General features: G+C 48.9%; 1 protein-coding gene across 4 annotated transcripts in view; it reads right to left on the bottom strand.

Annotated features, from left to right (window-relative positions):
• tanc1b (tetratricopeptide repeat, ankyrin repeat and coiled-coil containing 1b) overlaps positions 1 to 27,500 on the bottom strand; it is a 117,919-nt gene that overhangs the window by 28,231 nt on the left and 62,188 nt on the right. For 3 of the 4 annotated variants that reach the window (XM_031558172.2, XM_012836453.3, XM_012836452.3), the window contains exons 7-10: positions 23,439 to 23,825; positions 10,054 to 10,176; positions 7,697 to 7,978; positions 5,519 to 5,667 (exon numbers count right to left, since the gene is read on the bottom strand). In XM_031558172.2, coding sequence (XP_031414032.1) covers positions 5,519 to 5,667; positions 7,697 to 7,978; positions 10,054 to 10,176; positions 23,439 to 23,825 — 941 coding nt within the window. Of the gene's footprint in view, positions 1 to 5,518; positions 5,668 to 7,696; positions 7,979 to 10,053; positions 10,177 to 11,796; positions 11,904 to 23,438; positions 23,826 to 27,500 lie in introns of those variants that run through there. The other variant, XM_042710628.1, reaches the window with a different exon arrangement.

Below are 27,500 nucleotides of genomic sequence, written 5' to 3'. Positions count from 1 at the left end.
GGGGGGGGGGTCATTCACTGATGATCCAGCCCTTCGGCCCTGACCCCTCTCAGCTAGGTCAAGGAGGCTGGTGAGTACTTCTCAACCTGCCCTGAGAGTCCACTTCTTAGCTCCGCTGTGATGCTCCCCTCTCCCCCCGCCCGTGCACCTCCAGCTCTGCTGCGGGTGGTTGGCTGTGATGAATGGGGGCGAGTGGTGAGCTGCCGACCAACAGGCTTATAACTCTGCCAGCACCTCTCCCAGGTGGCCAGCTAAAGGTAGGCTGCTGAACATACATCTGACCGTGTGTATGTGTATGTGTGTGTGTGTGTGTGTGTGTGTGTGTGTGTGTGTGTGTGTGTGTGTGAGAAGCAGGTCCCCTCCTCTTGTAGACATTTGTGAAAAATGGATGGAGGAGAAAAAAAAAGAGATAGAGGGAGGGAGATAGAGAGAAAGGGAAAGAAAAAGACAGAGTGAGTGAGTGAGAGAGAGGGGGGGGGGGGTAGAGAGGCTTTTTAACAAGCGAGAGAGAAGGCAGGAAAGAGAGGAGCCTGGGGGATCTGTGACTCTCTCTGTCCTAATTACACTCAAACCTGAGAGGAGGTAGAAGTGGAGGTGGAGGTGGAGGAGGAGGAGGAGGAGGAGGAGGAGGAGGAGGAGGAGGAGGGAAGAAATGGAGGAGCAGACACATTTTCAAGGGTGTGAAGGGGGAGCACCACACCAGCTTCCTCCTCATACAGCAACCAGCCTGCTTTGCAAACCATAACACCACAGTGATGTGTAACAAAGGTACTCCAGAACAGATGGAGCCAGTGTGGGCCGCACCAATCCACTTCTGTTAGACCGATGCCCAGCTTGGATGCACTCCAGTCAAATGATAACTTTGTTCATCTGTGGAGAGAAATACCAGCCAGCAGGAGTCTGTGAATCCAAGACCACAGGCGTCATGGGGGCAACAGAGTGGCGTCCTCAGAGAAGGTCTGGCCCTTGGTATTTATGTCAAGCATTTGATTAATTTGCCTGTGAAAACGGACACAAAGACAGAAAAAAAAAAGACTTGGCAATGCGACCGGTGGAAGACCTTGAATGGTTGACACCTGCATATTCACGTCGGGTGACTTATCCTTGAAAAGCCACCTTGACGGGAGGCGGTATTTGCCTTCTGGAGCCGATGGGGGTTAATGGGAATGGTGCACCCCAACCGCCCCTTTGGCGAAGGCCACTTCCTGCATCCCAGGGAGCTTCTGGGACATGCGCAGTGGGCAAGCATCCATCTCTCCAAGAGAGGAGTGTTCCACTCCTCTGCAGTGCTTCGCCCGGACTCCATCCCTCATGCTGATGTAGCTCGTAGGACGGCGAAGATGATTGCGATGCTGTGCGTGGTGCCGGGGTGATGTACCACATTAACACAAACTAATCCCATACAAAAGAGAACAGGCTAATGATCTGGGAATCGGCAGTCAGCTCTAAAGCAGGAAGTCTTGCAGGCACTGATGCAGCGCCATGGAGGAGAGGCAGTCCGGTGAAGGCCTTCCGAGACTCCATTATGCAAAAAGCTGTCCACTGGCAGGTATGAATTAGGATTACAGAAAGAGAGAAAGAGCAAGGAGAAAAAAATAAGGAAATGGCTGAAGAGACAGAGAAACAGAGTGTGTGAAAATGCAAGGGAAATGGAGAGAAATACACTGGAGAGTGTGTGAGGGAGGCATTAATTAAAGTCGATTGTGGAGAGGCAGATTCTCAGTGGTCATATGGGAGGGCAGCTCCTGCCTAACAGAACAGCTGGCGTACGTGAGGCCTAACCGAGGTAGACGCGTCCCACAGCGGGGACTCACCGGCATCTGCTGACGAACACAGTTGTGTGTGTGTGTGTGTGTGTGTGTGTGTGTGTGTGTGTGTGTGTGTGTGTGTGTGTGTGTGTGTGTGTGTGTGTGTGTGTGTGTGTGTGTGTGTGTGTGTGTTTGTGTGTGTGTGTGTGTGTGTGTGTGTGTGTGTTTGTGTGTGTGTGGCGCCTGTCAAAGTAGTTACTGTTATCACAGCTCATAAACTTGTCAAGCAACTGTCAATTGCCAACAGCTGGTCTATCCATGTGTAAAGTTTTATGGTATGTACAACTTGGGAGACCTTATGTATGTTTTTCCTTCTTGTTGGACAGAAAGCATAAAACCAAAATGGTAGCTATTTGAGGGACTGTGCTACAGGTCACCCTCTCTTTTCAGGTTTTCGGCCATCGATAGGCTAGGGTCGTGCCAGAGGGGGCCTGCTCTGCCCATCACAGATGTAGAGAGAAATAAGACGCGGCGTGGCAAAGTGAGGACTAACACATCGAGCCGCTTTTGGCAGCAGTCATACTTCGAGTGTGATGGCCTGCTGTTGATGAGAAGGTGAAAGTCATGCAAGCATGAAGGGGGATGGGATGGCTTTTCATTAACCTTTTCAATACATTAAGCATGTGATTAAGAAGCAGCAGGCATTTGACTTACTGGAGAAAACTACACCAGGGAGCTAGTAGTGCGAGAGCACCAGACAGCACAAACTCTCTCTCTCACACACACACACAAACACACTCACACACACACACACACACACACAAACTCTCAAAAACACACACAATCTGACTGTGAGCTTAATGGGAGGTGGTTCATTAAAGTGCCGTTAGCATGGGGTGAATGCGGGGGTTGGGGGGGGGGGTTATGCTGCTGGAATGGAACAATTAGATGGCAAAGACACAAGTGGTAAACACTCACTACAAACCTCAGCAGGGTACCTAAGCGCCGAGCCATTGCGAGCACATCTCCTAATGAGGCAAGACAAACGACGCTACCGTCTCCAGCACAACAAACATGCCGCTCCCTGCTCAGGTAGAGGCTGTCAATTGTCTGTCGCTTTTGGCAGATTCCGAGCTCATGCCATTTTGTTCCATAGGTTCATCAGTCACTCAGTAAACGCTCTATTGTGGCCATGCTGCAGTGCTGCGGTGGGAGGGCCTCTTCCAGATGATAATCTTTCATGTGGTGTTTTTGTTGTCATGTTTCTGAGCTCTGTCTGCTCCGCGTCACGTAAGGCCGGCTGCCCTCCCCCCTCCCCGTTCCCTTGGCAACTGAAACTCCCTTGAGGGGAGATGTGGTTTATCCATCATTTAGGTCTCCAGGTGAACAACAGATAGCAGCACAAGCAAGCACAGCACAGAGAGGATCTGAAAGGAGGGGTCGGAGTTCCTGAAGCAAAACCCTTTCCAGTGCATTGAGGAGCGGGGAGGGATATAGACACTGAGGGAGCGTCTGCAGGTTTGGCTGGATGTCAGTTTTGACATTCAGGTCATCGGATAAGACACTGTTACACCCCGCGGTACACCAGCCAGACCTGTGCACTTACAAAAACAACTCCAACTTGATATCACTGTACTTGCCTCTCTGCACCGGCTCCCTATCAAAAGTAGAATTGATACCAAAGTACTACTAACATATAAAGCTCTAAACTCCAAATTACCTCAAGGAATGAATTGTCCCCCACTGCCTACCAAGACCAGAGTGCAGGTATTTTTGTAATTCCTAAAAGTATCAAAAAACACAATAGGAGGCAGAGCCTTCTGCTATCGAGCCTGGAACGATTGATCGAGCTAAACTTCCTGTCTCCATCCGAGAAGCAGACACCCTTTCCATATTTAAGTCTAGACTAAAAACATTCCTCTTTAGTGCTATCTATAGTTAGGAATAATGTATCAAGTTCCGGCACCCTTTGCAACATACTTTCCATTCACCATGCCAGGCAACCTCTTCCTCTACCGGTTCCTCTCTGTCTACATCATATTGTGCCATGTCGTTAATACTGATGAAGTGGCCATAATACTTGCCGTTCTCTTTGGGTGACTGAGGTGACCAGGGTCTGTGTCTCAGTTTATCCCCTTATCCCATACTAATCCAGGTTCATAATCCCGGTTCTTTACCCTAACTTGGGTTTGTATCCAATTCCTAGCCTAACCTGTGTTACGCCCCCCACCCCTTACCCTGAATACCATGTGGCATGCCATTGTATAATGAAATTGATGTTTAGATAATTGGCAACGCTTGCTTCTGATTCTCCTCTCCTACTTCCTACCTGTCTCTGTCTCTCTCCCCGGCCGGCCCCAAGCAGATGGGTTCTCTCTTTAAGCTGAGGCTCTGATCAAGGTTTCTTCCTGTTAAAAGAGAGGATTTCTTCTTGCCCCAGTTGCCTTAGTGCTTGCTCTAGGGGGTTCAGGCTCTGGGCTCTGTGAAGTGCCTTGAGACAATTCCAATTGTTATTGGGGCTATATGAATGAAATGGAAATGGAATTGAAAGAAAGCAGATGAAGGCAGAGGCCGGGAGGGAAATGTCCTAAGGCACTGATGACGCAGGAGTGGGACGCAGACGTACACAGAAAAGTGAACCATAAAGAAAACCCTTCCAGATAGCCTTGAGAAAGCGTGGTCAGGATGAGAGAGAAATAAAGGGTTAGAAACAGCTCACCTTTAATGTGTGCCACTCAGGAAAGGCCAATATCACAACAATGCCCCCCTCCCCCACACCCCGACCCTGAGGAGTGAAGCCGCAGGCTACAACAGGAAGAGAGAAAAGAGAGAGAGAGAGAGAGGGAGAGAGACAGAGAGAGAGAGCCAGAGTGAAGCCTGAACATGTGGCTTTTCAGCCCTTAATTACACCACATGAAAGGCTGCCTCCAGGGACTCAGGATTCCAATTGTGGCTTTTATCAGAGGTAAAAAGGCCCGCATGCATTGCAGACCTGTGACTCTGACTCTGAGTGTGTGTGTGTGTGTGTGTGTGTGTGTGTGTGTGTGTGTGTGTGTGTGTGTGTGTGTGTGTGTGTGTGTGTGTGTGTGTGTGTGTGCGTGCGTGTGTATTTAGGTCAAACCAAGGAGAAGTGATCTTTTAACACCATCAAGGTGTGTTTTCAAACAAGGGAGAGAGGAACAGAGAGGTGAACACAACTAGTTGGTACCTTGTTATTTCCCCCCCTCATTCAACTTTTGAGTGCGTTCACTGTTTGGATGCTGAATGAATCCATAATTGCCTAAAATCCTGGAATCCGGCGCACACTGAGAGGGCTTTGTTGCGCTGGCACGCTTTAAATATAAAATGTTCGCCCAGTAATCAGCCTCAGATGAATGCGCACATGTTGAGCCGTGGAAGGGGAATAAAATCAGCTTTCCAAAAAAAGACACTAGGCGACAGTGCCTACACATAATGTCTGTCCATTCTTGGTGAGGTCCACCATTCACAACACATAATAGATAACAAAAGCATTGTCTAACTTGTCCAACTCTGTATTTCACCACAGGAGGACTGATCCTCCTTATTCATGCTAACACATGACTGATGGTGTCACTCCCTAGCATAGATCTGTGAGTGTGTGTGTGTGTTGTGAGCGAGGGGTGTGTGTGTGAGTGTTGTGAGTGAGGTGTTTGAATAAAGAGTGTGTGTGTGAGTGTTGTAAATAAAGAGTGTGTTTGTGAGTGTTGTGAGTGAAGTGTGTGTGTGTTGTGAATAAAGAGTAAGTGTACCTTGGCAGCCAGACGCTTGACGGCCTCCTCCCTGCGGCGCTGGAGCTCGGGGGTGCTGGGGCAGTTGCTCAGGGTGTTGGTGGCGCTGGGGGGCGGCGTGGGCTGGGGGGGCTGCGACAGGGGCAGGTCCGAGTTCCCATCACCACCTGCTGCATGGAGATGGAGACGAGGTCAGATCTCAGGTTTGAGACGTCCAATGACACTGGTCTGGACAAGCACTTAATGCACAGCAGTTTTTGGTAGTACTTCCTAACGTGAACAACTTATTTATGTATGACTGATTGACTGACAGACTCATTGAGTCAATCAACATCAGACCCTGTAAGAATTTGACCTTATTCTTGATAGGCAAGAAACTTCATTGACCTGAAAGATCTATTTTCGTCATTCCAAAATGCAGAATGCTCCCGTTCTCATGGATGTTCAACAAAAACAAATCAAGAGCCCTCACGGACTGACAAGAGGATGTGCTCAAACCTCCATCCTGTGGCATCCAATGTCATTCCACTAATTCAGTGTCAGGTTCTATGTTTAATCCTGCAGTCATCGATTCTGATGGCAATTACCAGAATGAGGAGGGCAGGAGGGATTAGTTCACATGTGGCTGCAGGGGTGGATTAACAGATTCAGTGGTGGGGTTGGGCTGCACTTCTCTGATCCCCTGTCAAGGGGCTTCTCTGCTCTCTGCTGAGCTAAGCTAACGCCAAATAGCATTCAGTGCATCTCATGTCAACCATCTGAATCTGAAGCACTGGTCTATGGCTGGTGCACACATGATGGCATTTTCTCCTCATAATATACCCGAGGGGCACAAGTATGAGGGCAGAAACAGCAGCGTATGCATGCACTGTTGCAGTTATAACGAGCGCTTCAGAGAAAGAGGTAAAGGTCAAAGGCACTAAGTGTGCAGAGCCAGGCCACTTTACTCCATGAAAGGTTTGTTTAAAGACAACCAATAGCATCGCTGAGCAATGAAAGCGTCAGACAACATTACATAGTAAGAAGATGACAATATCGCGGTGGGTTCTAGACAGTGAGCCTGTGAACATGTCATAGTTTGGCTCACTTAGATTCCATGACTAGCTATTTTTGATGAGATCAATACAGCCTATATCCCATAAACACATGTATTTACGCCTAGCAAGTAAAATTCGTAACATGTGATACACATTCAATTTAATCATCTTAATTAACAGTCTAATGGAACATATTTGAAACTTCGGAGCTAGGTACTGAAACAGAAAATGTAAAGCTTACATCTTTGCTGAAATGTTAAATGTTTCAGCAGCCAGTCTGGCGCTCTCTGTCATACAACTTATGGGAGCAGGAGAGATCAGCTGCAAGTAGGTGGTAGAAGTAGACGGAAGTAGACGTGGTATTAAGTAGGTGGAAGTAGACGTTTTGAGACGGGTGCTTTAGAGGCCTTAACTATAGAATCAGTCATTTTGTTGGACGTGAACCATTTTGAAACTGAGGAGCCACATAAATTCACTTATTTCCTTCAGTGTTTGCCCTTCTCCTGCCAGCATGCTACCTTGGCCTGGACACATTGCATTGACAGGCAGATTATTGTCCTGACTGGATGAACTTTATTCAACATGTTACTTGTTTTCACTCTGTCCCAGTCTGTATTGAATGTGTGACGTGAGAATTACACTTAACAAACAAAACAACGATCTGAACTCTGACCTTGGTTGATTTTACCTTTAAGAGCTAACCGTGTTAAAAAAAAAATTGAAACTTCCTGAATGTTTTCATTTTAAACTTGAGAGTGCTTTGGTTAAAAACTTTTTACATTTCTGAGTAATTTAATATATATATATATATATATATATATATTTTTTTGCAAATACTACTTTTCATTCCCCAAAGCACTTGCTGTCAGCAAGAAGGTATTTCCAGGAAAAAGCTCTATGCAAAGCCTTTGTTTTCTCTAAGGTCTCTAAGTGGAAAATCATTCCCTGTCAGAGTGCAGAAGCCTGATTAGGGTTGTGTTTCCTGAAGTGTCGTTGAGCAGTTATCGTCATCAAGAGATAGATCTATCCATCAAGATAATGACCATCATGATGAACAATCATCTGATATCATCTTGACCAATCTCTTTCTCTCAGGGATAATGGTGGCCACTCAACAGCACTTCTGTGGGAAACACGGACCTAAGGTGGTAAGTGTCCTTACTCTTAGGGGAGGCGCTGGGGCTGTTGGAGGCGATCTGGCGCATGCGTCCGCCGTGGCAGCTCAGCGCCACCAGCCGAGAGATGATGGCCGTCTTGCCGAAGCCCACGCTGCCCACCACCACCACGCCGCGGCTCTCGGGCGATTCGGAGCCCCTCAGCGCGTCCTCCAGCTCCTGGAAGAGCCAGTCGCGGCCCACGAACACCGAGTCGGTGGTGATGCTGGGCACCTCGAAGAGCAGCGGCTTGAGCATGATGTCTGCCGGCTTGTACGGCGTGAAGCGAGCTGAGGGAGGCAGGAGGAGAGACACAAACACAATTACATCCATCTGTTTATTGAACAGGAATTTATTTCATTCAATTCTTTATCATTTCAACTTCCAAAACCTACAACCTCACGTGACAGAAATTCCTGTTGTGAACAACATTAACAGCATTTTGTAATAAGTTCTTACGTAAAATAAGTTTGTTGTAAAAAGGCTTGCTTCTGCTTTCTCATGCTTCATCAGGATGGGTAAGGGGAAGCTCTTATTTCCCCACAGTTATTGATATTGTTGATGCGTCACGTGCCAGCGGTTGGACCGTGGCCATGGGATCTGGTTTGTTTGCACTGGTAGGCAATGACACTGACTGCATGCATCACAGAAAAGCAGAGCACCACTCTGAGCGTTTCAAACCTCTGTGCTTTAGAAGGTTGCATGGCGTCTGCTCTAAGCCCAGGCTTATTCCAGCACACTGGTATAATGTGGCTGTGATAAAAACAACAACAAGACTATGGACCCAGTGCTCAGAGTGCACTATGATCATTTCATCCTGGGGGTGGGGGGGTGGTGGAGGGGGGTGAAGGGTTTATCCTGCCGTGCAAAATCTGAACTGAAAATGTGTCTCTCTCTCTCTCTCTCTCTCTCTCTCTCTCTCTCTCTCTCTCTCTCCCTCTATCTCTCCCTCTCTCCCTCTCTCTCTCTCTCTCTCTCTCTCTCTCCTGTTCACTGTCCGCCTGCCGCATAACACCTACTGCTCAGTGCACATCCACACATGTCCTCCAGGAACGCACAGAGGAAGAGGTCTGCAGGCTGCAGGCTGTACGGGCGCCGGGAGAGCGAATGTGAGAGAGAGGGTGAAAATGAGAGTGAGAGAGAGTCAAAGCTTGTTGCAGAGAACAACTGACAGAGAAAGAGAGAAGGCCGATGGAGAGAGATGGATGGGTGGAGAGAAAGAGAGAGAGAGGTAGAGGTAGAGACAGATAAAAAGCAAAAGAAATAGAACAAAACAGACCAGAAGAGAATGAAAAAGAGAACGACAGAGAAAGAGAAGGAGAGAACAGAAGTGGAGCCTGCCTCCATCCCTTTCCCTCACAGAAACCACAACACTGATTGCATTAGGCAGCAAGGTGCCGGCCAGTTGTCAACACCTCGGGCGAAATTCACAGAGCCAGCAACTTCAGCTGGCCCTGATGTGAAGATCGCGAATCGAACAAGCTGAGAAAATCCTATCTGGAGCGCGTTGTACACGGTCACACTGCCATGGCCCCACGGCCATCACAGCTTGATCACACACCCTCGCCTGGGACACCCAAAACATCTTCCAGGTTAAACACATCCGCAACATATTAGCTGGCTAACACAGTAAGCTAACACACTGATGTGTCCCATAGCTGTGAGGACCAGCCTCCCTCCAGCCTGTGAGTTTATCCCATAGAGTATGGCTGGAGATTGGGATCAGCAGCAACCGCAGGTCCTGTCAGGCACCGGTGCCAAGGAGGCGGAGAAATGAGCAAACCGCATTTTAAAAGCCGAAGGTAAAAAAAACAAACAAACAAACAAAAAAAACAACAACATGGGAGTGTGAGGGGGAAGCAAAGGTTTGTTTGTAGAACCTCCATTGCAACTCTCTCAAGGTCTGACTGCGGGGAAAAAAGTTCGAAAAACAAACAGGGGGGGGGGGGGGGAATCAGAAATTCAACCCGAAAGCGGGCCGTTGCACAACTCCAATGTTTGTTCACTCCGTGGGGGGAGTGTGTGAGCGTTTACATATTAGCCTGCTGCTCTCTGGAGGGACCACATCAAGAGTGAGCAGTTCAAGTTTAAACAGTGCGCCGGCGCTGGCTGATGCTATCCTGCATTATTAATGCTCTGGGCTAATATGAATTCCATTTGGTTCCCTGACAAAGACACAAAAAATAATAGTACTCCCAAAAAACAGGAACAAAACACACAAAAAAGAAGTCTTTGATGGAGCTTCGAGCATAAACAGCGTGCCTTGAAACTGCTTCGCCCAAAGGTATGAGATGTCGTCTGCGGTGACACTAGTGGGGTGTTTTTTTAAAGAATCAACAGGCGCTGGTGTTTTGTGTCTCTTTACCTTTGGAGTCCTGGGGCGCCCTGCCTCCGGTGTTGTGCCAGGGCAGGCGGATGGAGGTTCGCAAGGGAGTGTTGCGCTGCTCATCAAGATAACTCAGGTCTTCCAGTTTGGTGGAGCTTGTTGCTGTGAGGAGCAAGAGAGAGAGAGAGAGAGAGAGAGAGAAGGTGTACATTAATTCTAGGTTGGCGGCTAAACGTTCCTCGGCATCCGAGATGTACAGTACACTGCTTGTATAGAGAAATAAAAAGGGCAATTTCCTTGGCTTTGTCAGAGCATGGCTACAGAGTGCGATAGAGAGATAAGATAATGTTTTTTGCCCGAAACAGACGTACAGTGCAGAAGCCAGAATCAGACTCTGTGTGTGATATTCCTGTAACGCCCTAGGAGGAAATATACAGAGAGACTAAGAGAGAGGGAGGGAAGGACACAGAGAGAGAGACGAACTGAGAGAGGAAGTGAGGCAGTGACCAAACTAGGAAAAGACTGATATCTATAGATATAGTGCATGCCATCTTTAGTGTTTATACAACTGCACAGCTGTTGCCTGTGTGCAATCCCTTTAGAGTTTGCCAACAAGTAAACAACAATGGCAGCAGATAACCACAGCAAGCCAGGATGAGTTTGAATTGCTAGGCAGACAGTGGAAGTCAGAGATGGAAGAGGAAAATGAGACAAACAGAGAGAGAGAGAGAGAGAGAGAGAAAGAGAGAAAGAGAGAGAGAGGATAAGAAGAGAGGGACTTAGACCAGTGCCTGAGCATAACCATTGAGGTTTCAGGTATAGATCTCTGTCTTTATAGCCCATAGCCAGTGACAGAGGGGCGTCTGGCAAACCCTCCCTCATAGCTCCACGGCAGGATGATGTGGAGATGCCAAACCAGTGAGCAACAGATGGCGGCTTTCAAACACAGAGCCTTCCACCGGCGCTCCGTGCCAAAGCAGGCCCACATTACATCAACCCGCCCACAATTCTCATGACGGGATAACTACCCTGGATGACCGAAGGCACTAAAAGGGATGAGGAAACGGGTCACTGCACAGAGCAAAGCCTCAATGTGTGAACCGGTCTTCTCCCTCTGGGTGTGCTTACACACACAAGCGCGCATGCGCGCGGACACACACACAGACACACACACACACACACACAGACATTCACAAACACACAAACACACACACAAAGTCTCTGCTGTCCGTGGTAACAATGCCATCACCATGGAGACCATGTCCTGCTTAAATCAAAGATCTGCTCGCGACTGGACAGAACTCAGCTGTGAGACAGAGAGACAGAAACACAGAGAGAGAAAGGGTGAAAAAGAGCGAAAGAGAGAAGTGCGGAGGGACTCGTTGCTCTGACTTCCTCACAGGAATCTCTCTCTCTCTCTCTCTTCATTCAACATTCTGTGCACTCTCTCTCTCACCTGCTTGCACCGCTACTGCAGCAACCCATAAACCAGCCAGCCTCCACGGTCTAGCGGATTCCATGCTAATGAATTCAGCTGTGTTCCACGACCGGCATTTGCATTTCAAATCTCAAGCAAACATGCTCTGACCCCGTGCTCTCTGTGCAACATCTCCAAACTCTGCTGCTACCGCCACCGGAAAAGGTACTCCTACATCTACTCACCATCTTCCCAGTTCTGAATCTGTTTGACAGCAACCTGTTAGCGCACAAACACCCACCCCACACCTCTCTGAACCCCCCCAAACTCCCCGCCCCGGGACGACTCTGAGGGGGGTTACTTACACTACATGGCTGGAGTCCTGGCAGAGGTGGGACGGATTGGAAGGTGTCTGTATTTCCGCAGGAGGCCCGATGTCAGCTGGGGGGGTCCGAGGCTTTAAACGTCCCCCCTTTCTTGAGAGAGACCCCCCTCCCCCCTCCAACCCCACCCTCCCTGAGTAGCTCTGGTGATGGTCCACCACTCCTCTCTCCTCCTCTCCTCTCCTTTCTCGTTCTCTAGCTCACTGCATTCAACTGGTGACTAGCCTCGGCTGTTGCCGGGCACCCATCTCCTGCTCTACCGACTGAGGGAGCGAAGGGTGAAAAAAAAGAATGCCGCTCTCTTAATCTCTCTCTCTTTCATTCATTCTCTCTCTCTCACTCGCTCTGCGAAACGGCACCCCCTCCCTCCCTGCCTGCCAACCCGACACAGAGAAGGTAAAGGAGGGAGAGGGGAAGGAAAAAAAAGAGGAGGAAAGTGAGAGAAAAAATGCTCCGGAAGAGAGGAAGAAAGAGAGAGAGAGAGAGAGAGAGAGAGAGATAGCTCCTCCAGAGTGGCTGAGTAGAGTTTGCGCTGGGCAGCCGGAGAGGAATTAATCAATGACCCTCCCTGCCTGTGCTCCACTGTCACTGAGAGAGAGAGAGGGAAAGAAAGTGAGGGAGGTAGAGAAGGGAGGGAGAAAGAGACACAGAGAGAGACAGGAGAAAGGGGAGGGGGGAGAGGGAGGAGAAGAGAGCAGGGGAGATGAGGACATGTGGGAGATAAAGCATGTGAGAGAGGGGAGAGAGGTACAAAAGAACAAGGATGGAAGGCGAAAAGGCAAACAGGAGTGATGTAAGAGGACGAACAGAGCTGGCAGAACGGGAGGGAGAGAGAGAGGGGGACAGAGAGAGAGGGAGAGAGAGAGAGACGGAGTGAGGATGGGAGGGAAGAGGACAGGAGGAAACGAGCAAGAGGAGAAATAAAGTTGAAAGAACGCGCAACCAGCCTGCTCTGGTGCATCAGTCAAGCCCCATGCTGACATCAGTGGGCTACAGAGACTGCTCTCTCTCGCTCTGTCTCTCCCCCCCTCCCCTCTCTCTCTCCCCCTCTCACTCTCTCTCCCCCCTCCCCTCTCTCTCTCTCCCTCTCTCTATGCTTCTCCCACTTCCTTTTATCCCTCCCTCCCATTTTCGCTCTCTCCCTTCCTCCCTCTTTCCGTCCCTCCCACTCCCTCAACAGATTCTGTGGAAATTGGTCAGCTATCTCTCACAAATCACAGCACATACCATTACGCCGAAATGGAGAGTTTTCTCTCTGCTACACACCGCACTTCTGTCTCTCAGTATCCAAAGGGCTTTGAGAAAATGACTCCGTGCCAATGTGCCCAAAATCCTGCTCTGCGGTGTCATCACTCTCCCAAATCACTCAGAGCCACGCTGCGCCCGCTTCAGCTGCGCGTCTGACGGACCCATTAACATTCTCCCCCACGTCACGGAAGAAATGTCAGCACTCAAACAGTGCAGGGGTGTCAGTGAGCGTTTGGTCCCTCAGACACACACACACACACACACACACAAACACAAACACACAAACACACAGAGACACACACAAACACACACACACACACAAACACACACACACACACACACACCGTCTTCGTCTCTCCCCCTTTTTGTATTTCTCTCTGTCCCTCCCATTTGCTCACCATACCTTTCCACCTCTCTTCCCTTCTCATCTCACTCCTCTACCCACAGATCTCTCCTCATCTCTTCTGCTTTAATGTGATTAGCACCTTGTGTGTGTGTGTGTGTGTGTGTGTGTGTGTGTGTGTGTGTCTGTTTCTGAGTAAGCTGCTTTGAAGCTGTGATGTGTCAGTCAGAATGTGCTCTGATGAAATGATGAAATGATGAAAATGTGTTTTTTTTTTTTTTGTGGCTCTGCCCTTTGAATGTCTGTGTTCTTTTGTTTCCAGTGACGAAAGCAGGGGAGGCGATACTGGGAGTCCGGCAAGACTCCAGAGCCCCTCTCACTCTCTCTCTTCCCTCTTCCAGCTCTCTTTCTCTCTCTTTCCCTCCTTTCAGTGGAAGAATGGGCTCGTGTAGTGACGGCACATTGGCACACTGCCTCCCCCCCCCACGCCTGCCCATACCCCCCGTACTGACAATGCCATGTGAGAGAGCGGTCCGAGCCGAGTTGAGGAATTGAGGAAGTTCAAAATCCAATTGAGACGAGAGACGAGCTTAGACGCGACTCTGGCGATGCCCCAACCCCACAGATTACAGACAATTCCTCTGTCCTCACTGGCAGCCAAAGCAGTCTGCCTGTCCAATACCCCCCCCCCCCCCCAGAGACCCCCCAATGCGAGGGAAAATACGAAAATGAGACGATATGATCACAGAGCACAGACGGGACTCTGTGAGAGCTCACTGCCGAGGATGAGGGGGACGGCACAGAAGCTCGCCTCTACAAAGCCTCCACAAATGTCTCCTATTAAAACTATATGAAAGCTTCAGAAGGGCTTCAAACGTGCGTTGGTCTGGTCTGCTGGCGACTTCAATATCGCTGGACAGGAATGAGAGCGTTTACACTCAGGGACATGGCTACTTTCCCATGGTGCTTCTGATGGTCCTTCTGATGGTCCTTCTCAGACATACTGCAGTCTGCTTCATCCTGAACTACTGATGTCTGGGTCTCCAATCAAAGGAATATGGACTGTAGGGGGGGGTTGTTAGAGCATTACTGGTCTCAGTATTTAACCAGGCTTGATATAGTTTACTGACACATTCGATCCACTGACATATTCTTCTGGACGCACAGAAAAACAGTTTGCTGAAAGCTCAAGCTGGAACGGCCTCAGCAATGAAAAAAATGACGTCTGTTTCTTCATAGTCTTTACAATCATGACAGCATGAGTGAAACATCGTCCAGTGTCTCTTTCTCTCGTGCGTTCACATCCCAGCTCCAAAAGCCCCGAGCATCAACTGACCCCCTCAAACACAAGAGGGCTGAATCAATGGCTGCTCAAAAACATCTCCCCCCCACTCCCACCCCGCCTCTGCTCGATGGTAACCTTCGAGCGGCCGGGAGAACTTCCTTTAAAGAGTGAGACCTCTCTGCAGCCCACGCTACTGTGACCTTTGGAGAGGCTGGAAGGATGAAAGCGGCGCAGTCTGTCCGTCACCGCGGCCGTCTCCACTCATACCGGGGGCTGTTCGATACGGAGGGAGGGAGACGTGGTAACAACACGGTAGGAGGGGTTGGGGTTGGGGAGGGGGGGGGGGCAGTCGAGCCACACACACTCCAAAAATCTGTTAAAAACGAATGGCACATTGGTGGTCGCCGGCATGCCTAAACTCCACACACAGAGCCCTGCAGCTATCCAGCTGAGGTGATCAGCTAGACGGTTCAGTGTGTTGCAGCTGCAGAGAGCTTTGACTGGGAGAGCCATGTCAGCATGTCACCTTAATGGAGACCTGACAAAAAGATCTGCATGTTTATGTAATGGTTAAAGCTGCAATCGTTTCCCATAGAAAAAAAGGAATGGTTGTTTTGGTGATTATGTGATCACAGTTGTTTATGTGACAGTACTTGTCTTGGTGATGATGTGTGAATGTTCAAACACATTGGTTTAAAACATTCCATCGTCTTGTAATGTGTGCACCAAAATGACTGGGGAAGGAGAGCCCACAGAGACCACAATGTAGGCTGCAGTAAAACGCCTCTTAATTTTCATTCCCAAGGGTGTGTGTGTGTGTGTGTGTGTGTGAGTGTGAGTGTGTGTGAGTGAGTGTGAGTGTGTGTATATGTGTGTGTGTGTGTGTGTGTGTGTGTGTGTGTGTGTGTGTGTGTGTGTGTGTGTGTGTGTGAGTGTGTGTGCGTGAGTGTGTGAAACCACGCAGCTAGTGATGCGGACAGTCGCGCACACACACACAGATGCTTTCGCGCACACACAGACGCTCAACACACACACAGACACGTACCCCACACACACACACACACACACACACACACACACACACACACACACACACACACACACACACACACTCTGGGAGTGATTCCAACACAATGGAGCGAGCAGTCAGTCACCTCAGCATTGGCACAGCCCAGAGAGCGGTACGGGAAGGGGGAGGGCCCGGGTCGGCGTAGCCCACCTGTGCAGGCTGGGCCAGGGGCAGTGGCAGTGGCAGAGGTGCCCCTCTTACCGCAGCACAATTAGCCCAATACAACACCGCCCCGTCATCACCTCTAAAGTGAGGCACCGGGGCATAGAAACATTGATCGGTGGGAGTTAAAATGCATTACTGGGGGGTCAACTTGAGAGGATCTCATGTGCTGCACTGCGGAGTGCTCTGTCAATCACTGAGTATCATTTACTTCAATTCCCCTATCTGCTCGCTAATCACAAGAGACAATACGAAAATCTCTCGATTCAATCATCTCTTTATTTCCTCAATCCTACATCCACCCCCAGATTGGTTCAACGCCCGCTGAGGCCAAGCAAGCCCGCCCCCCCACTGCTCCGACATAAAGAACGGACTAACATGTAATTCGGCCCCTGCAAAATAAACACAGCTGATGTAGTCTAGCGATCGATGTGTGGTGCACTCAGGGGGAAGGGGTCTATCGCTGCCTTGGCGGCCTCTACCAGAGAGGGGCACTGACAGAGAGGAGAAACGTGCAGACCCTCTTTAACGGCCTTGTTCATCCGCCTCAGCTCCTCTTCTATCTCTCCTGCCTCCCTCCCTTCAAACCTAGGACCCCCGTCAGCCTCTTCGCACGGGCTAATGCCATTTACATATTTGGGCAGAACTACAAATCTCCAGGCCTTTTGATGTGGCGAGGCCCAGGTGACGGAGTGGGGAGCTCCAGCCAGTGAAGCTGTTCCAGGGGGAAGGGGTGAGGGGGGTTGGAATTACTGATGTGAGCCTCCCTGCTGTCTTTACCCTCCTTTGCGGGCGGTCACAGGCACGCAGGGATGAAGATGGTAGGGACTCACAACTACATCAAGGGTCTACTGATGGTTGACTGAAGCTTGCAAGCTCTTACTCCTTGAAACTCTCAGATTCCCATCCCTCCTGCCACATCCGGCATCTGAGGATCCACCACACTGTAGCATTGCTATGGTGTTGCAATGACCGTGACTTTGCAGTGCATAAGGGACGCACCTGTTCTAACAATTAATGTGGATACATTTCTGCTGTGTCGTCCCCCCCCCCACACAGTTAAAACCCACACTTTGGAAATTTCCATCTGACAATCGGGCCGGTGCATCTGCTGAAGGCTGTGGGCAGGCAGCCCACCTGACTTGCAGCATTCCCAGTGCTGGAAACCGCCGCTCCTATTCCACACTGGAGATAAGGCAGCAGAGATAGCCCCGTGTCCAGCCAGACAAGACCAGACGACAGACAGTGCTGGCCGCCAAAAGAGACGGAATGACAACGAGAAACCAAAACTGAGGCCAGGTTCCGAGCTGGGCTTGGTGTTTACCGGAAGATGACCCGCCCCTTGGGGTCCCCCTGCCAAAACCTGGTCCTCTTTGTAGAGTGGATCGAGTACGGGCGGGTCGATGGAGACGGGTAGTCTGTGCGCCGGCCCTGGAGCCAGTGTGCGTTTGCTGGCCATCTCGAGTGGCAAAACCGTCCCGGGGAGATATTTGTGCGCGAGATGAACACCGCTGGCATCCAGACGGCGGCGTAGAACAGCTTTTGCAGACACGTCATGCTGGGAGCTAATACAATTAGGGATTTATTTCTGACGATTTAAGAGGGGCTTATGGGCATTAAGAGTCCAATCAAAAATGACAAAATATACCCCCGTCAGGCGGCAAACCCTCCTGCAGGTTTGCAGAGGACAAACTAAGTGCAAGAGAGAGAGACAAAAAGAGAGATGGAGATGGAGAGAGAGAGAGAGAGAGAGAGAGAGAGAGAGAGGATGGTGCTGGGTTGCAGTAGATGTATTGATTTTGTGGGTTGAGTGCGGGGGTGGTGTTTAATTACCATTTGCTGTTTGCTTACGTGTGTTCAAACAGGTGCTATAATTGGTTGGAACGAACTGCAACCATGGCAGATGCCCAATTCTCCACTTCTATGACACACACACACACACACACACACACACACACACACACACACACACACACACACTAACACAAACCACCAACAAACCAAGATCTCGTTTCACATCAAGTTCGACACACTTTAGCGAGGAGTTGTGCGAGTGGAACCGGTGATTGGCACTGGACAGATGTATTATTCAGCCGCAGAGATAAGCACGTCTGGAGAAAGAAGCTCTTTGTTGGAAACGTGCGCACGTACACTACACCCCGCCGTCCATCTCAGGTTTCTACTCCCCTCTCGAAATTAGGAATCTTTCCTCGCTAGTTAACGTTAGGAGGGGACGAAAAAAGAAAAAATGAGGTGCGTGCTGTGTTTGTGCTCGGGGCTTGAATGCTCTTGGACTCCAGTTGTAGTTGTTGCTTTCAGCGATGTGTCCCGCTGAGAGAAAAACGGGCTTGTTTCTTGTTTTTAGCGAGGGCTCATCACAAACCACAGGAGAGAGAGGCAGCCGTCCAGCTTCAACCTGGGCTCTGTTGTGTGTGTGTGTGTGTGTGTGTGTGTGTGGGGGGGGCAGTGAGTAATGGGGTGTTTGGCACCTCTGAAGCAGAGAGAGGCGCCTCAATCAATGACAGAGCGGCATTCAGAGCCATGGCATCAATCAGTCAGTGAGGATTTTCATTAGGACTCCATCAGGTGCACGCAGACTGCCTCCCACTAATACGTTCATTTTTCTACAGTTATGCGTATGTGAGTATGCGTGCGTGCGTGCGTGCTCGTGCTCACACACACACACACACACACACACACACACAACGAGTAAGGTGTGATGGGTGGAGGATAGGAGCGATTAGTGGGTGACACTGTGACACGAAGCTCATCTGGCCCGGGGGTAGATGAGGGGTTGTGTGTGATGGGTGGGACTATTTGAGAGAGAGAGAGAGAGAGAGATGTCTGCACAGGGAGACAGCAGAGGAGAAAACCTGTCCACATAGGATTGATCGCAGCCGTAACACACACACACACACACACACACACACACACACAAACTCATCTCTGACAAAAACCTCTCTCTAGCCATTGATGAACTGAACGGACATGCAGACACACACGCACACAGACAGACAGACGGACAGAGAGGGACAAATGGAGACAGACATAAGCACACACGCCTGGGTAGTCAGACTGAAAGACAGCCAGACACAAACAGATTGATATGCATAAAAGACTAAATTAAGAGCCAGTCAGCCAGACAGACTGACATGCATGCATGCGCGCTGGCAAAGATAACGCGGTGCTCCCCGCTCTCTCCTCTTCTCTCCTGTCCCAGGCCAGAGATCTGGGTGTTAAATCACCCCCCTCCGCTACACCTGTCCTTTCCCCCATTCTCCCGCTGGCTTGCTTTGGACTCGTAAATGAAGTCCTCTTTCCCCCGTCCTTGCTGCCTTGCTTTTCGGGGGCATAGTCACCGACCATTAAATTAGAGGTGTGAATCCAGCGGTCCCCACAGGCGACCGGTGCGGCGGGAATGACATCACTGCGCTGGGAGCCGCGAGCTGAGAGGCGGAGGCGGAGCCGGAGCCGGGCAGCCATCGCGGTTAGCCACGGGCAACTTTACGACTGGACGGCACGGTTATCGGAGATGTGCCCTGCTACTGGGGTGTATGGAGTTTTATGGGTTTCCATGCAGTGTGTGTCTGGATCTATGAGTGTGTGTGTGTGTGTGTGTGTGTGTGTGTGAGAGAGAGTGTGTGTGTGTGTGTGTGTGAGAGAGAGAGAGAGTGATTCTGTAGAGTGGAGGCAAGGTTATTCTGATGTGATCTGCCTGCGCACCATAAAGATTAATATCTGGTGCAAACAGTGTGTGAAATGTACTGTGTGGGCAAGTTTGTGTAGTGTCAATGAGGTGGTGCGTTTGCGCACACACACACACACACACACACACACCTCGCCCTCGCTTATTGTGCACCTTAAAAACTATCGATCGGGCTAAAATGAACAAGGGGCACTGTTAATTACTCCCCATTTACTCTGCAGCGCATGGTGACTAATGATTAAATGCAGAGAGCTTTTTTTGGTGCGGGACCATCTTTATCACCCTCCGTCTCACTGACAGTGCAATAACACAGCCAGCAAGGACAGCAGTGCAGCCCGTGCAGCCTCGTCCTGGACAGCGAAGAGCAGCCGGTGCAAGGCAGCCGACCACTGGAAAGAAAAACAAGGCATAAGGCAATCAGCGAAAAACACTCCAATCATACAGGAGGCTGTGTGGAGACAGGCCACTCTCTTGGGAGGAAAACAGCATGGAGAAGTGCTGAGCCACAAGTCCAGGAGAAAATACACAAACACACACAACACATGCACACACACACACACACAGACTAACAGACACACAAACACACACAACACACACAACACAGACACACACACACACACATAAGAGTGAAAAATAAAAGAGTAACTGAAGGTTGAACATGAGTGGGCTTATGGTTTGTGCACTGAGCTGTGAGCAATGAGAAAACTAGGACAAGGTGAAAGGGAGCAAAGAAATGTGTGTGTGTGTGTGTGTGGGGGGGGGGGGTAATGTGTCTGTGTGTGTCTCAGACAAGCAATGAGTCTTTGCATACATACACTACCAGCCTAAGTTTAAGAACACCTCCATTTCCCAGTTTTTATTGAAATGTACGCAGTTTAATGTCTCAATGTAAATGTAAATGAAAGCATAGAACAAAACAAAACAAATCCAATTGGAAAAAAGAAAATCATGAAATCATTCTGTTGAACACAACTGAATCGAAATGTCTGACTTCAACCAGCCACCTTTTGCAGATATAACAGCTTAACATGGCATTCTTCCTACAGTGGAAATGAAATATTATTCATCATCATTCATCCCCATACTGTTACAGAGGTTTCCACACATGTGTGCCACTTGTTGGCTGCTTTGCTTTCATCCTTCTGTCCCCCAGCTTGGTGGGGTTGAAGCCTACTGTCTTATTCTTTTCTTTTCTAAGGTAGTTCTAACATAGCCTGGGGGGATGTTTTGGGTCATTATCTTGCTGTAGGATGAACCCCCAGACCAAGAGAATATTGAATAGCGCTGCAAAATGCTGTGGGAGTTCTTTTGGTTTAAGGGTGCCAGTGACTCTGTGGAAGTAAATTCTGACGCCAGACCATCACATTTGCCCCTCCACGTTTGACAGTTGGTGTCACACACTGAGAAAAGATCCTTCAAATTCTGATTCAGTGGTCCATAAAAACTTCTTCCAGTCTTCAGTAGTCCACTGCCAGTGCTTCGTGGCCCAGGAAAGCCTTTTTTTTTCTTATTTTGACATTTCCAGCAATGGCTTTCTTTACTGCCTGTCTCACTCGACCTGTCAAACCTGCAGCGAGAAGTCTGCTCTTCACAGTTGAAACTGAGATTTGCTTACTTCGACCACTGTTAAGCTGCGCCTGAAGCTGTTGTTCTGGGAGTCGCTTGTCACGCAAGCTGTTGACTCCGAAATGTTTCTACTGATTCTGTTGTGGCTTTGAGTCTGTTGGATCTCTACCTGTCAGAGTTTCTTCCAGTTACCAAAAGCCTTTTGATGGTATAGGAAACTGCACTCAATGACACCTTGGCTTTCTTTGCAATTTCTCGAGGAAATACCTACGCTTGGACTGCCTGTCTTCCTCTGTTAATTGCCTTTTTCTCACCGTTATGATAGCTTCCTGTACTTCTTCCTGTAAAGCAATATTGCCCAACAACTGCTTCAGAGGGTGTAGTAACACAATCTGTTCCAATACTGCTTTTATACAGACAGAAGGTTTGTAAGTAATGAACAAAGGTCTGAACACCTGTAGGAATTGTTTCCAGCAATTTTCAAGGCTTCATTTACTTCCATTACTGAAAAAAAGCTGTACGTTTTTAACCCACTACTTGTTCCTTGGCATTTTTTTTTATAACACATTTTTTTTATAACTCATTTTCAGAATTATGTTTTAACCGCTGACAGTTTAGCGCTTGTCTTTGTTCTATTTCAGGTCATTCACTGGACTCAAAACTGGAAAAATGGCGGTGTTTTTTTGGAAGTGTATGTGCCAGCATGTGTGAATGGACATGTGTCGTGAGCGCGCTTGTATGTATGTGTATGTGTCTGAGACCGTGGAAGAGACACAACACAAGTATGACCTTCTGAGTGTATGTATATGTGTGTGTGTGTGTGTGTGTGTGTGTGTGTGTGTGTGTGTGTGTGTGTATATATATATATATATATATGCCTGCATGTGTGTGAGTGAACACACAAAGAGTGTGTGTGTGTGTGTCTGTTAGAGAGAGTGCAAGTTGCAGCTGTCAGCGAGCAGGAGTGCGGTGCCCTGGAATGCGGAACAGATGGGCGAGACGGCGCTCTGTCCCGCGTCTCAAGCCGCCGTGAGCCTCAACACACAACAGCTGCCCCCACCCATCCCCACCACTCCACATCAGTCACCCTCACTACACAACCACAAGGGCCGCCTTTCTTCCCTCCGCCTCTGCCTCGTCTCGCTGCTCTTCCTCCTCTGCCTCGTCTCGCTGCTCTTCCTCCTCTGGCTCAGTCTTCCTCTCGTCCTCGGTCAAGCTCTGATGGTTAATCTCTGAGCGTCCTTATTCTCTTCCATGACATGGAGCTTCTTCTCTTTTCCCTTCTGTCTTACTGAACATACTCTCTAACTATGCACTGAGTCCCTCCTCACACACTTACTTACTCAGTCACTCTCTCACACACTTACTTACTCAGTCACTCTCACACTCCCCTCATGCACACACTCATGCAATTCCATCACTCACCCAGGATACTCACTCAGTCCATCCTCACACACTCCTTCACTCACACACTCATAGAGTCCCTCGCTCGCCTCATGCTTCACTGAATCCCGCACTCACTCACTGCTTCCCTCACACGTTCTCTTCACGCTTTTCCTCAAAAGCGTGGCCAAACCGACTTGGGCGAGGACAGTCTGAGCCGACATGTTTCTCTCCATGGACAACCAGCACTGAGAGGAGCTCTTAACGCCAAAAGCGCTGGCCTCCGGTTTAAACCCTGCAACAGGGACATCCAACAACAACAACAAAGCATTTTTGCACAGAACTCCTGACCCTACACTTTACTTTGGGAGCTGGACCGAGAGCACTCCGGCCAGGGAAGCTATTCTTTTCCATGCAGGACATTTTACAGCCTTGGGTGAACGGCGCTAAATAGCACATGGATACATGACGGGTGACAGGCTCTGCTCAGATTACTGTGTGTCAACACAAGGATAAAACACTTCTACCGATGTGCTGTGGGTTAAACACGGCCGCAGAGTAAGTGCCATTCTGACTGTCCCAGGATCAGTATGGAGTTATAATAATGCACAGCAGAGCGCTAACAAAACCACAGCCTGTGACTGGAGCTCAGCCAGCAGAAAAATCCACAATGTGCCTGGCCTTCTGACAGAGAGATCAAACCACTCCCCACACACACACACACACACACACACACACACACACACACACACACACAGTTCATTCATTCCACCCAGACGGTGTGCCACCTGTGCCCGACTCCGGTGCCCCCTGTCCAAACCCACTCCACATGAAAGCAGCCCAGCTGATGCCCTCGTCTTACCTGCCACTGAGTTGGGCCGCGGCATCATGAGACCCGCCGAGCTCTGGGCGAGGTACTGCATGGGGCCCTCGACGAGGGACGTGGGCGGCATGGTTGTTGTCGTCGTGGAGACTGCCACGGAGACGGGTGCTGCTGGCGTCGAGACTGCGGGCATGGCTGCGGTCACGTCGGCTCTAGTGGTGGTGGTGGTGGTGGTGCCGTTCTCGGACGACGGACCCGCGGTCTCTTCTTCGGCCACCGGCGAGCAGGTGTCAGGCCGGGCGGCGTGCGGCACGTTCTGCTGCCCGCCGCCCCTCATGCTGCCGCCGCCGCCACCGGTGCCATCGCGGCTCCACTCCAGGCTGGAGCCGCTGCGCTCGTCATTCTCCGAGGAGCTGGTGATGGTGGCTGATGGGGAGACAGAGAGACAGAGAGACACAAACACTGTTAGCACACTACTGACAGGCACGAGGTGTACTAAACCTTCGCTCACCACGGCCAAGACCCACTGTGGCTTCCAATGGTGCAAACCTGATTAGACACGGTCTATGCTTAATAGACCTGCTAATATCCTCCCGTAAACTGGACCTGGTAATGCATACTCAACTTCACAGGACCTGCTTACAATCTCGGCTCCTTGCTAATGAATTAGACCGGCTTGCTTTCTTCTTCCTTTTAACCGCAGACTGCTAATGCTCCTCCATCTATGTAGCTGCGCCCACCGTTGCCCTCCTTAGTGGCTTAGATCTTTACACCTGGCCGTGTCTCCTCTGCTGGACTACACCTGTTCCTTCTATTGTGTCAGCAGTGTAAATGGAACCATTAGCGGCGGCGTCCTAAAATACGGATCTTTCTGGTTCATACATATGCCCCAACACTTGCTTGACCTTATCACAAAGGACAAGAGGGAGGAAAAACAAGCGCAGATGAGGCAAGATGAGAGAGGGGGCAGGTGAGAAGAAAAGGGGAGGCAGGGTGAAAAGAGAGAGCGAGAGAGAGAGAGAGCGTAAATGAGTGAAGAGCGAAGGGTTGGGGGTGGGTGTGAAGCCATCCGTATCATTACTTTTTGAATGCGGCTCCTGAGTGAAAGGCCCTGGTCATTATGGTGAATGTGTGACTCTTAGCGTTTGCTCTCTCTTTCCCTCGCTCCGTCTCCCATTGACCTTATCTCACTGCCCCTGGCTCATGCCATATTTACCACTACATTTAGCTGCAGCTAATGAGAAGTCCCCAGCTCAGGAGGAGCCACTTAATGTCGCACATTAAAGGCCATCAGTGAAATATATATATACGTACATCACACACACACACACACACACACACACATATATATATATTAGTGCTGTCAAACGATTAAAATATTTAATCGCGATTAATCGCATTTATGTCATAGTTAACTCAAAATTAATCGCGATTAATCGCAAATTTGTATCTATTCTAAATGTCCTTTCCTTTATTTATTTTTTCCATCATTTTATTTTTATTTTAATGCCCTTATCAACATGGAAAAGTGGATTGGCTTGCTTTATGCAAATGTTTTATTTTATTGAAAACCAACATTGCCAAACAGGGCAGTACAAAATAAAATTATAAAGTGCACATTTCAGGTAAACAAGGACTCAGCCTATAGTGCAGTTAAACCATGGCTTAATCTTTTCTTTTTTTCAAGTTTGCTGGGAACATAGCAGTCAGGCCTCTTATTTCAGAAACAATGTACCGTAACAGTTAGGTTACCAATAAAAGGTAAGCCTACTACTTCTTTGCTTTCAGCCAGCTGCCTGTTGACATTTTCAGACAACAGTGAAGCTTGCTTCTTTTGCACAACACAACTTTTAAAAGTAAACTTTCCATTCAGAAGCTTTTTATCATCCATTTTGCCGTATCTCGCTCACCATTCACTCAACCCGTAACGTTAGCCTACTACACAGTTTGCGAGGCCAAAAAGAACGTTAATCTAAAAAATAAAAAAATAAAAAATAATATAAAAAAAAAATTCGCGTTAATCTATAAAATCTATAAAAATTAACGGCGTTAAAATGGGTTTGCGTTAACGCCGTTAATAACTGACAGCACTAATATATATATATATATATATATATATATATATATATATATATATATATATAAATGTATTTTGTAATCAGGTTTCCAATTAACATAACAACCCCCCCCCCCCCCCCCCCCCTCCCCCAATACCCATCCCCAGAGACCACGACCTCCTGAGTTTAAGACATTAGTCTGAGGAGTTTAACAAATATAAAACTCTTTCCTTCTCCCTAGGGGTCTTTTAGGTCTCTCTGCTTTAACAGATTTGAGCGTAAGTATAAAACTGAAGTGCTCTTGCCGTTGTATAAAGATTTGTGGGTTCAAAATAAATAATCAAGAACCCTGAATCACTTCAGGTAAACAATCAACTCTCTTGTTGTAAAAACAAAGCGAACCCCCGGTGATCGAAGACAACCTCCTGAGCTGAGCGCACAGCAGCAGCAGGGGAAATGAGGTGAAACCTGAAGAGAGAGAGGAGAGGGGAGAAAAAGCCCGTTTCCATTTATAGGGTTTAGACAGGTGTTTGCTTACATGAAAGCACAAGCCTTTAATCTCTCTCCTCAGGCCTCCTCTGCCTTGCTGCGCTCCTATCCCAACCCGGAAAACCCACATGTCTTAAGCTTCCTCCATCACACACACACTCTGAAATACACACACACACTCTGAAATACACACACACTGGGAGTTATTTATTTATTTATTTCCCTGCGTCGCTCTCTCCCCTCAAAGGCTCGTCTGCATTTCATGACAGAGCCCTGAGTTGCATCACTATCACCCTCATCAGACATCACTCCAGAGCTGATCATCTGAGGCCCCGTCCATCTCTTCCTCTTTTAGGAGATCCAAACCCACCGCCTGTCCCCTATGTGCAGTGAGCACATGTTTGTATGTGTATGTGTGTGCATGAGTGCGTGTGCGTGCGAGCGTGCGTGCGTGTGTGTGTATGTGTGTCATCTTAAGATGAGTTGTTTGAGGGGAACTTTGCCAAGGTCACACTTCCGACAGATGAGTGAAGGGTTTGAGTGGTGACTGCGCTCATGATCTGTGTGACATTCCGGTGCATGTGTGTGGACGCCCCTTGTGGATCAGGTGGCACGCAAGGGCTTGTGCTCTCAGCCAGGGGCTTGACACCTCCAGCTTTCTTCCTTCACGTGCCACAGCAACCCCCCCCTACCCTCCCCCCATCCTCACGCAAACAGCTGCACGCTTTCACTTGTCACCCAGTGCAGGCACGAACACACACACACTCTTGTTCACTGTTCACTCTATTCTAACGGACACTTTCACTGGTCACATTGCACATGTTCACGTCCATAACTACACAAACACACACAAAAAATCAACAGACACACACACAGACACACACACACACACAGACACTCAGACACACAGACACTCAGACACACAGACACAGACACTCAGACACACAGACACACAGACACACAGACACACAGACACACACACACACACACACACACAGTCATTAAAAAGCAGAAGAAAATTAAGATGTGCTTTTGATGTCGGGTAAGAGATTCCCCCATCCCTCTCCCCATCCCCTATTGTTCTGCGTCTGATCCCGGGGACTTCAAAGCGGCGACAGCGTTGACTCATCCCCATGAAATAAGTCAGGGACGCAGCGGGGCTTTGCCTCCCCGCCTGTGAATTACCCAAGGAGGCCGGCCCCGCTCACATCGGCCAATTCCTCACGCGCTGACTTCTCTCCCATCGTTTCGTGATAGCCCAAAATCTTGACTCCACCGGCGGCGTAGAAATAAGTTAGCATCACTAATCAAACTTAACACTAATCAAAATCGTTGTGATGTAGAGTATTCCCGAGAGGAAGAAATATACTCCTTTGCAGCTAGCACATTGAATGTCACTGCAGTTATGAATCATTGAACAGTTAGAATACTATGAGTGTGCAATTTTCTTCTTTTTTTTTTTTATTACTTTTGAAAAATCTGTCCGATTTGATATAGTATTGTAGATAGATAGATAGATCTGTAACAATTCTGAATGGAACATTTAGGTTACAAT

Source organism: Clupea harengus, chromosome 2 (assembly GCF_900700415.2).
Source record: "Clupea harengus chromosome 2, Ch_v2.0.2, whole genome shotgun sequence".
Taxonomy (NCBI): domain Eukaryota; kingdom Metazoa; phylum Chordata; class Actinopteri; order Clupeiformes; family Clupeidae; genus Clupea; species Clupea harengus.
The sequence above is the reverse complement of the archived record's forward strand: the minus strand, read 5'-3'. Positions and strand labels throughout refer to the sequence as shown.